The 17,425-nt window shown below is 39.4% G+C and overlaps 1 protein-coding gene across 7 annotated transcripts in view; it reads left to right on the top strand.

The window, feature by feature from the left end:
• The window catches only part of CFAP44 (cilia and flagella associated protein 44), a 148,057-nt gene that overhangs the window by 69,173 nt on the left and 61,459 nt on the right, over positions 1 to 17,425 (top strand). For all 7 annotated transcript variants that reach the window (XM_088837006.1, XM_088837002.1, XM_055424566.2 and 4 more), the window contains 6 exons: positions 2,613 to 2,867; positions 8,942 to 9,087; positions 10,466 to 10,736; positions 13,970 to 14,025; positions 14,194 to 14,356; positions 16,904 to 17,034. In XM_088837006.1, coding sequence (XP_088693132.1) covers positions 2,613 to 2,867; positions 8,942 to 9,087; positions 10,466 to 10,736; positions 13,970 to 14,025; positions 14,194 to 14,356; positions 16,904 to 17,034 — 1,022 coding nt within the window. The remainder of the gene's footprint in view (positions 1 to 2,612; positions 2,868 to 8,941; positions 9,088 to 10,465; positions 10,737 to 13,969; positions 14,026 to 14,193; positions 14,357 to 16,903; positions 17,035 to 17,425) is intronic.

The raw sequence follows: 17,425 nt of genomic DNA, 5'->3' as shown, positions 1-17,425 counted from the left end.
AGGCAGAGGCACCAGAGATCAAATTGCCAACATGCGCTGGATCATGGAGAAAGCAAGAGAGTTCCGGAAAAACATCTATTTCTGCTTTATTGACTATGCCAAAGCCTTTGACTGTGTGGATCACAATAAACTGTGGAAAATTCTTCAAGAGATGGGAATACCAGACCACCTGACCTGCCTCTTGAGAAACATATATGCAGGTCAGGAAGCAACAGTTAGAACTGGACATGGAACAATAGACTGGCTGCAAATAGGAAAAGGAGTACGTCAAGGTTGTATATTGTCACCTTGCTTATTTAACTTATATGCAGAGTACATCATGAGGAACGGTGGGCTGGAAGAAGCACAGGCTGGAATCAAGATTGCTGGGAGAAATATCAATAACCTCAGATATGCAGATGACACCACCCTTACGGCAGAAAGTGAAGAGGAACTAAATAGCCTCTTGAAGAAAGTGAAAGAGGAGAGTGAAAAGTTGGCTTAAAGCTCCACATTCAGAAAACTTAGATCATGGCATCTGGTCCCATCACTTCATGGGAAATAGATGGGGAAATAGTGTCAGACTTGAACTGTGGTGTTGGAGAAGACTCTTGAGAGTCCCTTATACTGCAAGGAGATCCAACCAGTCCATTCTAAAGGAGATCAATCCTGGATGTTCATTGGAGGGACTGATGCTAAAGCTGAAACTCCAATACTTTGGCCACCTCATGAGACGAGTTGACTCACTGGAAAAGACTCAGATGCTGGGAAAGGTTGGGGGCGGGAGGAGAAGGGGACGACGGAGAATGAGATGGCTGGATGGCATCACCGACTCTGTGGACATGAGTTTGAGTGTACTCCGGGAGTTGGTGATGGACAGGGAGGCCTGGCGTGCTGTGATTCATGGGGTCGCGGAGAGTCGGACACGACTGAGCGACTGAACTGAACTGAACTGACTGAAAATCACTGCAGATGCTGATTGCAGCCATGAAACTAAAAGATGCTTACTCCTTGGAAGGAAAGTTATGACCAGCCTATACAGCACATTAAAAATCAGAGACATTACTTTGCCAACAAAGGTCCATCTAATCAAGGCTGTGGTTTTTCCCATGGTCATGTATGGATGTGAGAGTTGGACTATAAAGAAAGCTGAGCACAGAAGAATTGATGCTTTTGAACTGTGGTGTTGAAGACTCTTGAGAGTCCCTTGGACTGCAAGGAGATCCAACCAGTCCATCCTAAAGGAGATCAATCCTGGGTGTTCATTGGAAGGTTTGATGTTGAAGCTGAAACTCCAATACTTTGGCCACCTGATGTTAAGAGCTGACTCATTTGAAAAGACCCTGATGCTGGGAAAGATTGAGGGCAGAAGGAGAAGGGGACGACAGAGGATGAGATGGCTGGATGGCATCACCAACTCAATGGACATGAGTTTGGGTAGGCTCCGGGAATTGGTATTGGACAGGGAGGCCTGGCGTGCTGCAGTTTATGGAGTTGCAAAGACTCAGACACCACTGAGCAACTGAACTGAACTGAAAGGACAGACTTTTGAACACAGTGGGGAAAGGAGAGGGTGGGATGATTCAAGAGAGTAGCATTGATGCATATATATTGTCAGGTTTTGAGGAGGGTATGGATATGATGGGTCATATAAATTTGAAAGTTAATTCTACAGGGTAAACAATAAAAAAGTGAAGATGGGAGGTCAGGATGCTAATGTTAGGGGACTTTTGAATAGCCAGTTGATAGAGGCTAAGGATATAAATCACTTTATCACCAAAGATAAATCACCTTCTTTCATGGACTATTTTGATCCACAGAATTCATGGGTTGACAATGATAGGCTCTGAGAAAAATTTTACTTAGCTCCTCTATTAGGAAAAAAAGGCAAAATAATTTCCATAAAGCCGGGATCAAATTCATGTTGATGTATGACAGAAATCAAACCAATATTGTAAACCAATTATCAATCAATCAAAAATAAATATTAAAAAGAAAACAAAAAACTAGGCTTGGTGGGATTATCCAGAAATCATTCCAATGATTTGAAAAATTTAATAGAGATATAGTCCCAAATTGATAATAATTAAAAAGAAATTTTATCTTTAAATTATGAAAGTATGATAGCACATTTACAAGAGACTTGGAAAATACAGAACAAGGTTACATGTAGTTCCACCATATATTACAGTTATTTTTTTAAATAGATAAGAGTTTTAGTTGGAGTGTCAATATCAAACTCTCAAAAATTAATAGAATGAATATGTAGAGAAGTAGAAGGATACAGTAGACCTGGAAAGCACTGTGAACCAATTCAATATAATTAAGATTTATACAATTTTCATACAGTAGTAGGATACAAATTCTCTTCAAGTTCCCATAGACTATAAAGTAGCAGACTCTGGAACATATCCAGGGACATAAAACAAGGTACAAAAATTTCATGGTCTAAAAGTATTGAAATCATACAAAGTCTGTTCTCTTACCAAATTGATGATAATTTTAAAATGACATTATTTGTTGCATTAGAGCTATGAATTTTCCTAAGGCTCTATCTTCTATTTTCTTTTATAATAGTGTGAATGAATGAATTACAGTTTTTTTCTTAAATCCAATCATCTCTTTTGCTAAAGAGATTAATAGAAATTGAAAGGAGAAAGAAACAAAAGGAGCTGAAGGAGAAGGAGAAGCAAGAAAGAAGGAAAAGGCTAGAAACAGAGATGGGCGAAGATGCAGAAAAGGAACTCCAGGAAGAAGAGGAGGAGGAGGAGGAAGAGGAGGAGGAGGAGGAGGAAGAGGAGCCCTTACCCGAAATCTTTGTTCCTTCAACCCCCTATCACATCCTCTGTGGATTTTACTCTGAGCCAGGAAAGTTCTGGATTTCTTTGGTGAGTAATAATGTAATGAATTTTTATCTCAGTCCTAATCCAGTATGTGTATTATTTTCTATCACATTCTTAATTCCTTACTCTGTGCTAAGACTTCAGTTATTATATACTATTGAAGGCTTGGAATTTGATAAATGAATGTGTTACTTTTTATATCATATTAAAATCTTTTATATGTCTGTCTACTATGTATTTTATCTATGACAGTCACCATGTTTCGGAAGTTCAAAGGGAAGAAGAATCAAAGATAGAAGGGCAAAGGGCTAAGAGGTTTTCCAAGTGAGTCTGTCGTTTTAAAATTTTGAGTATGATGGCAGCACAATCCACTGGACTTGCTTACTTTTCATTACCTACAACTATGCTATGTAGCCACATGGAAATCTGGGTAAATGGCTGTTTTTATTAATAGATGATCACAGTGCCACCATCAAAGAAATTGGGACTTGGTTAATAAGGAAGCACAGAAAAATGGGAAACAGGTACCTGGAAATGTTACCATAGTGTGACAATTACATCTCCTAAATATATATTTTCTACTCTAATAAAATATTCTATTGATCTATTGCAAAGCAAGATTTCCTTCACTATATAATAAATTTGTCACAAATTCACAAGAAATATATGTGAAAGGGGGCAGTCCTAAGATGGCGGAGGAATAGGATGGGGAGACCACTTTCTCCCCGACAAATTCATCAAAAGAACATTTGAACGCTGAGCAAATCCCACAAAACAACTTTTGAATGCTGGCAGAGGACATCAGGCACCCAGAAAGGCACTCATTGTCTTCGAAAGGAGGTAGGACAAAATATAAAAGATAAAAAGAGAGACAAAAGAGGTAGGGAAGGAGATCCATCCCAGGAAGGGAGTCTTTAAAAAGAGAGGTTTCCAAACACCAGGAAACACTCTCTCTAGCGGGTCTGTGGCGAGCCTTGGAATCTCAGAGGGCAACATAACCAGGAGGAAAAATAAATAAATAAAACCCATAGATTATGTGCCTAACAGCAACTCCAGGCGGAGAAGCAGCCCAGAGGCTCTCATCCCCCACTAGCAAGCAGGGGCTGGACCGGGGGCGGGGGGCGGGGGGGCGCTGCATTGCTTAGGGTAAGGACCAGGCCTGAATGCCCCGAGGGCAATCTGAGGGAACTAACTTGAGATAGCAACCCAGACTGTGGGATAGCTATCCCACGAAAAGCCCTAACCTAAGAGACTGCCAGGCCCGCTCACAGAACAAAGGACTGAGCAGAGCTAGTCAGCTGAGGTGCGGCCCATCCCCCACCGGAGACAGGCAGGAGAGGGCAGCCAGAGCCAGAAGGGGGCAATTGCGGCCCCAGAGAGGCATCCTATACCAAACTGCAAGCAGGCTTCATTGCTAACCAAGACTTCTTGGGATTTTGGACAGTTGACATCTGCCGAGAGGGTCGCAGCCAGAGGTCAGCTCCCCAGAAGAGACACACAAGAGACCTGAGAAGGCGCACCCATTGTACACCCAGAAAACTGAACAGCTGGGACAGGGGAGGTGATAAGATGCACTGCTCACCTGGGGGTGACTGCGCTCGCCAAGCACCTGGTCACCTGAGCTGCTCGGACCTGGGACGGGCACAAAACTCAGGCCTAACCAAGTCTGCACCTTTGTGGAGTACCCAAGAACATGAACCTCAGCGGCTTAGACCTGGGAAGTGCATGCAACCCAGGGCCCACCTCAGACAATTCCCGGCAGAGCAACCCAGAGCCTGAGAAGTGTAGACCATGAAAGCACACACACCGTGAGCAGGGGCAAACCCAGTGTGACTGAAATACTGGAGCACTCCCCACACAAGCCAATGATATTTGTTTGCATGGCTCCTCCCTCCCCACAGCATGACTGTACAAGTGAGCCTAAAAAAGTGACCACCACCCCCCCCTTGTGTCAGGGTGGAAATTAGACACTGAAGAGACCAGCAAACAGAAGAAGCTAAAATAAACAGAGGGAACCACTTTGGATGTGAGAGGTGCAATAGATTAAAACCCTGTAGTTAGCACCAACTATATAGAAAGGGCCTATAGATCTTGGGAAGTATACGCTGGATCAAGGAACTATCTGAAAATGAACTGATCCCACACTGTCTGCAACAGCTCCAGAGAAAGTCCTAGATATATTATTACCATTTTTTAAATTAAAAAAACTTAAAAAAAATTTTGAGTCCTCTATTACTCCTTTAATTTTCGTTTTTATAACCTACTATTACCTTGCAAAAAAAAAGACCCCTTTTCTAAAGCAAACTTCATATATATATATGTTTTACAATTTTTGTGACTTTGTTTTATTTTTTTAATATTGTATTTTTGAGAATCAAAGATGGGATCGATAAAGGACAGAAATGGTGTGGACCTAACAGAAGCAGAAGATATTAAGAAGAGGTGGCAAGAATACACAGAAGAACTGTACAAAAAAGTCTTCACGACCAAGATAATCAGGATGGCGTGATCACTCACCTAGAGCCAGACATCTTGGAATGTGATGTCAAGTGGACCTTAGAAAGCATCACTATGAACAAAGCTAGTGGAGGTGATGGAATTCCAGTTGACTATTTCAAATCCTGAAAGATGATGCTGTGAAAGTGCTGCACTCAATATGCCAGCAAATTTGGAAAACTCAGCAGTGGCCACAGGACTGGAAAAGGTCAGTCTTCATTCCAATCCCAAAGAAAGGCAATGCCAAAGAATGCTCAAACTACCGCACAATTGCACTCATCTCACACGCTAGTAAAGGCATGCTCAAAATTCTTCAAGTCAGGCTTCAGCAATATGTGAACCATAAACTTCCAGATGTTCAAGCTGGTATAGAAAAGGCAGAGGCACCAGAGATCAAATTGCCAACATCCGCTGGATCATGGAGAAAGCAAGAGAGTTCCAGAAAAACATCGATTTCTGCTTTATTGACTATGCCAAAGCCTTTGACTGTGTGGATCACAATAAACTGTGGAAAATTCTGAAAAAGATGGGAATACCATACCACCTGACCTGCCTCTTGAGAAGCTTGTATGCAGGTCAGGAAGCAACAGTTAGAACTGGACATGGAACAACAGACTGGTTGCTGATAGGAAAAGGAGTACGTCAAGGCTGTATATTGTCACCCTGCTTATTTAACTTCTATGCAGAGTACATAAGGAACTCTGGGCTGGAAGAAGCACAAGCTGGAATCAAGATTGCCGGGAGGAATATCAATAACCTCAGATATGCAGAATGACACCACCCTTATGGCAGAAAGTGAAGAGGAACTCAAAAGCCTCTTGATGAAAGTGAAAGAGGAGAGTGAAAAAACTGGCTTAAAGCTCCACATTCAGAAAACGAAGATCATGGCATCTGGTCCCATCACTTCATGGGAAATAGATGGGGAAACAGTGTCACGTTTTATTTTTTGGGGCTCCAAAGTCACTGCAGATGCTGATTGCTGCCATGAAATTAAAAGATGCTTACTCCTTGGAAGGAAAGTTATGACCAACCTGCTGCTGCTGCTGCTGCTAAGTCGCTTCAGTAGTGTCCGAATCTGTGCGACCCCATAGACGGCAGCCCACCAGGCTCCGCTGTCCCTGAGATTCTCCAGGCAAGAACACTGGAGTGGGTTGAAAAAGCAGAGATGTTACTTTGCCAACAAAGGTCCATCTAGTCAAGGCTATGGTTTTTCCAGTGGTCATGTATGCATGTGAGAGTTGGACTGTGAAGAAAGCTGATCGCCAAAGAATTGATGCTTTTGAACTGTGGTGTTGGAGAAGACTCTTGAGAGTGCCTTGGACTGCAAGGAGATCCAACCAGTCCATTCTAAAGGAGATCAATCCTGGGTGTTCATTGGAAGGACTGATGCTAAAGCTGAAACTGCAATACTTTGGCCACCTCATGCGAAGAGTTGACTCACTGGAAAAGACTCTGATGCTGGGCAAGGTTGAGGGTGGGAGGAGAGGGGACAACAGAGGATGAGATGTCTGGATGGCATCACTGACTCTGTGGACATGAGTTTGAGTGAACTCCGGGAGTTGGTGATGGACAGGGAGGCCTGGCGTGCTGTGATTCATGGGGTCGCAAAGAGTCTGACATGACTGAGGGACTGAACTGAACTGAGCATTCTATTGTACATATGTACTACATCTTCTTTATCCATCTGTCAGTGGACATTTAGGTTGTTTCCATGTTTTGGCTATTGAATAGTGCCTCTATGAGCATAAGGTTGCATATATCTTTTTATTATGGTTTTGTCTGGATATACGCCCAAGAGTGGGATTGTTGAATCATATAGCAATTCTATTTTTAGTTTTTAGTTTTCATTGTAGTTTTGAATTTGATTTCTCTAATTAGTGATATTAAGCATCTTTTCATGTGCCTGCTGGCCTTCTATATGTCTTCTTTGTAAAAATATCTATTACAGTCTTCTGCCCATTTTTTGATTGGTTTGCTTGTTTTTCTATGTGAAGTTGTATGAGCTGTTTTTACATTTTGGACAGTAAGCCCCTGTCTGGCACATTGTTTGCAAATATTTTTTCCTATTCCATTGGCTGACTTTTTGTTGTTGTTGTTTATATGGTTTCCTTTGCTGTGCAAAAGCTTGTGAGTTTGATTAGGTTCCATTTGTTTTCATTATTATTATTATTTTTACTTCTATTGTTATGGGAGACTGACCTAAGAAAACACTGGTATCATTTATGTCACAGAATGTTGCCTATGTTCTCTTCTAGGAGTTTTATGAAATTCATGTTAAAAGGTATAAATTCTTCATATATCTTGCTTGTGGGTCATTGGCATTTCTTGTACTTTAACACATTTTTATTCAGTTTTAGAAAAGTCTCAGACATTTGTAAATCACAATACTGTTTCTAGTCCATATTTTTGGTCTTGTGGAATTCCAATTTTGTGTATATTAATCCTTATTATGCGTCATACAGGTCTTACACTCCTTTTTAAAAATTTTTTCTTCTTTATTTTCTCTCTCCTGCCTTAGTCTATTGTTTTCTGATCCTGTTTCAGTTTCATAACTCTAGCTTTGGCTGTGTCTAATTGTTTTGAAACCAATCTATTGAATTCTAATTTTTGTCATTTTATTTTTCATTTCTAGAATTTTCATTTTTTCCATTATCTACTTTTTCATAGATCCCAGTTGACTTCTAAATTTTTCTGCCTTCTAAAGTCCTTAAATATATTTATCATAGTTATTTTGGAGTCCATTTTGGAAACACCTCTATCAGTATTTCTTATAATTTTGTTTCTTGGATCTGTTTTTTTTCTCTTGATTTTCAGTCAAGACTTTGTTAATACACTTAGTTGCTTTTTTGCTTTCTCTTTAATTGAATGCTAGACTTTATGAAAAACTGTAGAATCAACTTGAGTCTCTGTACATTGCTATTATCGCCTGGAAATTTATTTTCAGTTCTGGAAAGCCACTAGAAATCCTAGGTCAGTTTCATCCGGTCAGTGATTGAGATGACTTGAAATTAGGTTTTGCTTTCTGCTAGGGTCAGTCTATTTCTAGCTTATTCATACATGTGGGAGGGATACAGTGCTCTGGGATTGCAACGGAAAGCCCAGTGGAAGGTGTGTTTACAATGGCTCCTTCTTCTTGGAGGACCCTGGGAATTCTTTGCCTTTTTCTAAGCCCATGAGACTACAGATTACTCTGCTCAGCTTCTTAATTTCTCAGCTGCCATTTTCAAGATTAGCATTTGCCTTAGGGAGAAAAAAAAAATGTCCTAGACTGGAAATCTCTGAAAACCATGATCTACAAAACTCTATTTTTGAATACTACTTATACTGAATAATCCTTGAAATAAAATGGAATTCAGTATGTAGATAGAAGTGATCCCTCTCTTGTGTTTAAAGTGGGAACAAATCATTGTAAGGTATTTTATTTTTATAATTGTATAGCTGAATATAAATGAATAATAGACATGCTTTATAAAACTTATCTATAATCATAGAAATTATATAAAATATATGTTTTAAGACATCTGTTGTATGTGTTAAAATTTGAAATTATCAAAAACTCCTCATGTGGTCATATGTGTCTTATGTTCAGGTACTATCTTCTATGTCGTTTTGTTCTTTTCTAGGGTGGCTATGATTCTGGTTTTCTATATCACTGTGAATTCCCCCCAGATGACAAAAATAGTGATAATACAGTAAGGAAAGATGAACCTTTTGATTTCCGTCTTCTTGAGGATACAGAGGATAATCCCATCACAACTATCACTTTCAGGTGACCAGAATTTCAGAATTCTTAAAAAAAGAAAACTGCATCCCATTATTGTCTGTTTTTTCCATCATGAGTATTACCATTTCTAAAGATCTGTCCAAATGGAGGAATACTCAATGTTTAGGTAACTCAAATGACTAGAGTCAAAGCTCATCCTGAAACTACTGCAACCTTTCTATCAAACATTCTGTCAGAGTTTATTACACAATCGAATTGTATCAATTTTCTTTTTGTTACTTCAGTTCAATTCAGTTCAGTCGCTCAGTCGTGTCCGACTCTTTGCGACCCCATGAATCACAGCACGCCAGGCCTCCCTGTCCATCACCAACTCCCGGAGTTCACTCAAACTCATGTCCATCTAGTCAGTGATGCCATCCAGCCATCTCATTCTCTGTCGTCCCCTTCTCCTCCCGCCCTAAATCCCTCCCAGCATCAGGGTCTTTTCCAGTGAGTCAACTCGTCGCATGAGTTGGCCAAAGTATTGGAGTTTCAGCTTTAGCATCAGTCCTTCCAATGAACACCCAGGATTGATCTCCTTTAGAATGGACTGGTTGGCTCTCCTTGCAGTCCAAGGGACTCTCAAGAGTCTTCTCCAGCACCACAGTTCAAAAGCATCAATTCTTTGGTGATCAGCTTTCTTCACAGTCCAACTCTCACATCCATACATGACTACTGGAAAAACCATAGTCTTGACTAGACGGACCTTTGTTGGCAAAGTAATATCTCTGCTTTTTAATACGCTCTCTAGGTTGGTCATAACTTTCCTTCCAAGGAGTAAGCGTCTTTTAATTTCATGACTGCAATCAGCATCTGCAGTGATTTTGGAGCCCAAAAAAATAAAGTCTGACACTGTTTCCACTGTTTCCCCATCTATTTCCCATGAAGTGATGGGACCAGATGCCATGATCTTTGTTTTCTGAATGTTGAGCTTCAAGCCAACCTTTTCACTCTCCTCTTTCACTTTCATCAAGAGGCTTTTTAGCTCCTCTTCACTGTCTGCCATAAGGGTGGTGTCATCTGCATATCTGAGGTTATTAGGAGGATGCTATTGTGTGGTCAGATAACAAAAGTTCCAGGTTACAATGATTCTGGAGAAATCACAAATTGAATAATTGAGAATTAAGCATATATGCTGATCATTCTTTTAAAGACCAAATATAATAACTCCAGATTTCAGATTGTCTTTTTCTCCTTCTACCCTTTTGTATTAGTTTACTAGAGCTGCCATAGGTTTTTAGGCCTTCACCGTCTGAATTTTGTGGGGACACAATTTACTCCATAACATCTTTGTTGTTAAAACTTTAGCCATATGTTGATTAATTTAAAATTAAACATTTTCAGATTAACATGAAGAATAATGTACTTTCCTTGTGTTTCATAGTATTAACCAAGAAATGATGTTTTGTGGAATGCAAAATGGAGCAATTCGAGTATATATCCTAAGTAAGAATGATTCTTCATTGACCAGCATGGAGGACTACTGGCACTTCAATATGCATGACAATAATTATGGACGTGTTAATGCCATCTCTACTAGCTTTGATGACCGGTTCTTGGTGACTGCTGGAGCAGATAGTAATATCTTTGTTTTCAACATTTTTTCTGAGTTAGAGTTAACGAAAGTTGTGAAAGCCAAAGTGCCGTCTCCCAGGGTATGTAACTGACTAATAACAGTAACAGCAACTTTGTTTTAATGTTTTGGTGTTAAAATGTTCACATTCACTTAAAGATGAATTTAGATATAACTACCTTACAGTCTAATCTTCCTACCAGTATTATAATTTGGCCTTTCTGGTGTCTCTATGATCAAATACTAAAGATATTGAATTCACCTTATTACTTTAGTCATTTGATTTATTATTTAAAGGTATAGAAGTCCCTCAAGTAAAAAGACTGTTTTTCTTCTGTCTCCATCACTTTGCAAAATTTTGTTTTCAGGATGCAGTTTTTTTTTCAGATTTATTTTGCTATTTATTCATTCACTTATTGAAGAGGTATATGTGGGATGTATACCTTAATTCGTACCTTTGAAAGGAGTTGTAAAAATATTATCATCTTTACTATTAGAATGTGACAGTGTTATCAAAGACTCAGTCAAATTATTGTATTCTTAAAAAAAATACATTACTGACTTTGTAAAGAAGATTGAGGGTTTGGATCCCCAAATTATATCTCTTTACCCTATCACAAGACCTGAATTTTCTGTTATCAAAGTGATTCCTTTGGCTAAAACCACTAACTGTTAGAACTGCTTATAAAGAATGAGTTGTATTCAATCAAAGTTAAAACTGCTGTTAACACATCAGCTTCCTATTTAACAGGTAGCCCACTTCAAAAGAACATGCAGAGAAAGTAGGGAAGATTTGAGCAGAAAAATTTCAATTCTATTAACTGCAGCAAAATTTGGAGAATTAACTGTTGTCTAAAGAGCTCCAGCTCAGGAAGAGAAATTTTCCAGAAGACAAAATAGATGAACAAGAAGAAAATCTTTATCTTTCTACTTAGTACCAACTCTCCATGGAAACCCATACTGAATAGAAAAAAATCCATTCCACATTTTTATAATGGTTTCCTTTTATTTATGACTACAATTAGTGTTTAAGTCGCTGAAGCAGTCTTTGAGAATGCAAAATCAGAAAGAATTGAATATGCAAAGTAAAAAAAATAAGCTCTGCACCAGTCTGAGGTTCTTAACATATTTTAGAATCACTGGGGAGCTCTTAAAAGTATAGATGCCTGAGCCCCACCCACGAGCAATTAGGTCAGAATCTCAGAAAGTGAGTCCCAGGCATTAGTGCAGATCTTCTTCAACCTATGATGCAATGGGGTTGTGTTCTGATAAGCTCATCATAAATTGATAATATCTTAGTTTGAAAATGCATTTAATACATCTAAGCTACTTAATATCACAGCTTAGCCTAGCCTAATTTAAACGTGCTTAGAACACTTACATTGGTGTACGGTTGGGCAAAATCATCTACCGCGAAGCCTATTTTATAATAAAGTGTTGACTATATCATATAATTTGTTGAATACTGTACTGAAGTGAACATAATGGTTTTGTGGGTACAACCAGCAGTGAGGGTACTGGTCGTTTACCCTTGTGGTTGTGTGGCTGCAGCAGCCGCCAGCATTATGAAGGAGGATCTACTGCATGTCCTTTGCCAGGAAAAGGTCAAAATTCCAAACTTGAAGTATGCTTTCTACCAAATGCATATTGCTTTTGCACCATCATAAAGTCAAATAGTCATTAAGTTGACCATCATAAGTCAGAGACCATCTGTATTTTTTAAAACTTGCCTCTTCCCCAGCCCCAGCGGTTCTAGAGTATAGTCAGGATTAAGAACAATTGGCAGGTGTTTTGGAACTCTTTGGAAGCACATCTGTTTAACTTATTTGCTGTAAACAGCTGATGTCAGGAGATGGTTGGCTGTTATTAGTATCAAGTCTTGCAAATTGCAACTGATATTGGAGAAGCAAGGGGCTTAGCTCTAAGAAATAAAAAACAAAGTTCAGTCAAGTTCTGTCCTAAGTGATTAATGGTAACTAAAATGTATTAGCCATCCCTTGTCTGTGACATTAGTCATGACCTTATGACTTCACTTTATGAAAGTCATAGATCTTGTCTTACATAAATGTAGATTTATATTTTATGTGTATCAAGACTAGCACTTAAAAAAACCAACTTGATCAAAAGAGAATCATTATTTCTTTACAACAAATGACAGCAAAACAAAGACCTCTGTGGTATGAAAGAGAATAGAAAATAAGTTCAATTTTATTTAAGAACAGGTTATCTAGAAAACTGGAGAAGGAAATGGCAACCCACTCCAGTACTCTTGCCTGGAGAACCCCGCGGACGGAGGAGCCTGGTAGGCTGCAGTCCACCGGGTCTCAAAGAGTCGGACACGACTGAGCGACTTCACTTCACTTTCACTATCTAGAAAACTAGGACTTTTTGTTTCATTCACTGGGTCGTAAATCCTCTTCAGCACCCTAAGACATTTTTCAGCACAGAACCTGTATTAAACAAAGTACCTTTAAGTGAGTTACTTCATAGTACTTCTTAATTTAAGCTTCCTTTCTAAAGGAGAGTCGTAATTCTGATTTCATATCCTTCTAGAGGAGAGGGATTATTTTATTCTGTGTATTTCCCACTGAATGTTTTCGATAAGGTCAAGTGAAACACTTACAATTTTTAAAATATATATATTTGAAGTTTTTCATTGTATACACATGAGGTATTTTGAAGGAAATTAAAACATGTATGAAAGGAATACGCTTTTTTAAAAAAGTATTTGAAAATAAATGACCTTGAGGATTTCTTTTGCCGTATTTTTGTTGCCGCTGCTGCTGCTGAGTCACTTCAGTCATGTCCGACTCTGTGTGACCCCATAGACGGAAGCCCACCAGGCTCCCCCGTCCCTGGGATTCTCCAGGCAAGAACACTGGAGTGGGATGCCATTTCCTTCTCCAATGTGTGAAAGTGAAAAGTGAAAGTGAAGTCGCTCAGTTGTGTCCGACCCTTAGCGACCCCACCGACTGCAGCCTACCAGGCTCCTCCATCCATGGGATTTTCTAGGCAATAGTACTGGAGTGGCTTGCCATTGCCTTCAGTAACACATGAATATCAATAATTCCTATTTGGAAGGGGAATGTGATGATATTAACATTTTGCATACATGGGATTGTGTTTCTTTTTCTACTTACCCCTTTAACTGAAGTAAAAACAAATATAAGTTTTTTCCCTAGTTTATTTTTTTGTGAAAGTGCTTTCCAGGCCTCCAATTGTTAGAAGAGAAAAACCCTCAATTTACTACTTTCTAAGTCTTTTAAGGGAAATATACAATTTAAAGGGCCTAATCTTTCATTCCTTCTCCTACAGTTTGGAATAGAAACAGAGCCAATTCCAGAAGATATTGAAGATCCTAAAGCCTACAGGTATGGGGATTTTTGATCAATACATACTAGGTCTGGGCTTTTGCAAAATACATCAACGTTTTAACAAAGTTGACCAAGCTGAATGAATTTCCAAATTATTAAATACTAGTTTTATTTTTGCTATTTCTATATTAAAGATATGTTATCTTTTAAAATTTCTATTTTCAGTATTGAGAATGCCAGAAGAAAAAGAGAGCATGACAAGTTAATGAAAGAAGTAGAAGAAATCAAGGCTAGAAAGAGAGAACAGATCAAAGCTTTAAGGAATCAATTACAGAAACTACTACAGATGAATGAAGAATTACCCAAACATATGCAGTTTAAACGGACAGTAAGCCTCAAATAAACTTGATTTTAATTTTAACATATGCTGTTTCTGAATCGAGACTGCTACTTGACCAAGTAGGAACACTTAAAGCCATCTTTAAATTTCCCCTGCCTTGCTGGTCAGTGTTTTGGCAGCAGCTGATGCTTTTGAACTGTGGTGTTGGAGAAGACTCTTGAGAGTCCCTTGTACTGCATGGAGATCCAACCAGTCCATTCTAAAGGAGATCAATCCTGGGTGTTCATTGGAAGGACTGATGCTAAAGCTGAAACTCCAATATTTTGGCCACCTCATGCAATGAGTTGACTCACTGGAAAAGACTCTGATGCTGGGAAAGGTTGGGGGTGGGAGGAGACGGGGACAACAGAGAATGAGATGGCTGGATGGCATCACTGACTCTGTGGACATGAGTTTGAGTGAACTCCACGAGTTGGTGATGGACAGGGAGGCCTGGCTTGCTGTGATTCATGGGGTCGCGGAGAGTCGGACACGACTGAGCAACTGAACTGAACTGAACTGAAACTACTGTAGAACTTGTCACACAAATTGGTTTGGATGTAGATGAGTCTCTTTGTACAAAGTTTATTTCTGGATTTAGCTACTTCACATGCTTTTGGTAATAAGATAAATATAAATTTGAATCTGGTTACCAATCATTATCATACCTAACCAAGTTATCTGTTGGATAGGCACATACTATATGATTTGATTGTCTGTGATTTCTTTTGTATAATTCACCAGCTCTATTGAAAAGATAAAATCTGGTTCATCCACAAAGTTACTAAAAAATGACAGTATATTTGTAGCTATGGGGACAGTCACCAAATTAAGCTGATTTTTTTATTAAATTTTTCTCTTGTGCCTTATTGACAACCCCTTCTGAGCCACCAGGGAAACCCAAAAAAGCTTCTCAGTGTGACCCAAATGGGACAACCATTTCTTAGTTCGGTTCAGTTCAGTCACTCAGTCATGACCGACTCTTTGCGACCCCATGAATCACAGCACGCCAGGCCTCCCTGTCCATCACCAACTCCCGGAGTTCACTCAAACTCATATCCATCGAGTCGGTGATGCCATCCAGCCATCTCACTCTCTGTTGTCCCCTTCTCCTCCCGCCCCCAGTCTTTCCTAGCATCAGAGTGTTTTCCAGTGAGTCAACTCTTTGCAGGAGGTGGCCAAAATATTGGAGTTTCAGCTTTAGCATCAGTCCTTCCAATGAACACCCAGGATTGATCTCCTTTAGAATGGACTGGTTGGATCTCCTTGCAGTCCAAGGCACTCTCAAGAGTCTTCTCCAGCACCACATTTTAAAAGCATCAATTCTTTGGCGATCAGCTTTCTTCACAGTCCAACTCTCACATCCATACATGACCATGGGAAAAACCATAGCCTTGACTAGATGGACCTTTGTTGGCAAAGTAATGTCTCTGCTTTTTAATATATTAACTGTTAGTAATTATTTTCCCCATTTTTGTTATCTTAAATGGAATTACTATCAAGAGCCTAATCAGAATTTATTTTTTTGACGATACCCATGGATTACCCAGTCATAATTCCAGAAGCACTTAGTCAATTTCATTTAAAAAAAATTGGTGAAATCACATTGATAAACTCATATTGGTGAAAAGACTGACTTAATGGTTAAAAGATGTTTGTTATTGTACTAATAAAAGGGTTGACACTTGCAGAATATGGGTGACTTAATCCAAAATAAAGAACAACCGGGGCAAGTTCTGTGGCGGAGCATTTTACATACATCATTACTAGAAGCACCAACACATCTGGAAAGAATAATTACTTGCAATTTAGTGTGAATGACTGCAATACTTTGGCCACCTCATGCGACGAGTTGACTCACTGGAAAAGACTCTGATGCTGGGAAAGGTTGGGGGCGGGAGGAGAAGGGGACGACAGAGAATGAGATGGCTGGATGGTATCACCGACTCTGTGGACATGAGTTTGAGTGAACTCAGGGAGTTGGTGATGGACAGGGAGGCCTGGCGTGCTGTGATTCATGGGGTCGCGGAGAGTCGGACACGACTGAGCGACTGAACTGAACTGACTGAGTGTGAATGAGGGCCCTGTTATTTTTCCAGGAGTGAAGTAAAGAAACATGAGTATCTCATGGGGAAAATGGCCCCTTCGGTGAATAATATTCAAGCCAGACTTGGTTTTATCAGCAAGTCACCAAAGACATTACAGCCTTTCCTAGTTTGGGTCACATGGGAGGGGAGGTTCAGCTGATGAACATGTGCCATGAACTTCTACCCTGTGCACAGCTAGTTCTGTAATAGTAGTTACTTTGGGGCAGAGAGAGTAACTCTATTTTCATCATTGTTAATTATTTCTGAGAACTTTACTCCGTATTTTGTGACAGTAAAATCAAAGTCTATGGTTTCTAGAATGAGAGAGTTTATGATATATAGGAGAAAGTTATGATGTGGCATGGAATGGAGGACAAACCTTAAATTTCTATATTTATGCGTGAAATAGCATTGCTAAAGTCCATTGATAAAAGTACCCATTTAGGTGAACAAGTCTTCTTATCTGCAGGATTTTGATCTAGATGCCAAAATTCGTGCTGAGATTAGCAGGAAAACAGCTAATAAAATTCAACGTGTGGAAAAGGAATTGGCTTGGGAAAAAGAGAAACACCAGCTTGGCCTAAAGAAGCTACAGAATAGGTAGGATCCATATTACCTGCAAGTCAAGATGTTTATGAACAGATAATTGAATAAAGTAGTTTCTAGTGGTTTTATGGAAGTGGTCAGATTGTCAGTCTCCTACAGTACCTGCTAATTCCTAAAACTCAAATAATCCTCTCGTCACTGCTGCTATCTTCCTGAGCTCATTCCTTTCTAGTTTAAAGCTGCAAAAATTTTTACAAACCAGATTATGTCATATGTATTTATTTTCTGTTTTGACAAATTATTTATCTTATATTTAATTAACACAGTATGTATGTGTGCATGCTCAGTCAAGTCCAAATCTTTGCAACCCCATGGACTATAGTCCGCTGGCCCAAGTATACTGGAAGGGGTTGCCATTCCCTCCTGCAGGGGATCTTCCCAACCC

The sequence above is a fragment of the Moschus berezovskii genome, chromosome 1 (assembly GCF_049115385.1).
Source record: "Moschus berezovskii isolate FMDL1 chromosome 1, NW_MosBer_1.0, whole genome shotgun sequence".
NCBI lineage: Eukaryota > Metazoa > Chordata > Mammalia > Artiodactyla > Moschidae > Moschus > Moschus berezovskii.
The sequence above is the reverse complement of the archived record's forward strand: the minus strand, read 5'-3'. Positions and strand labels throughout refer to the sequence as shown.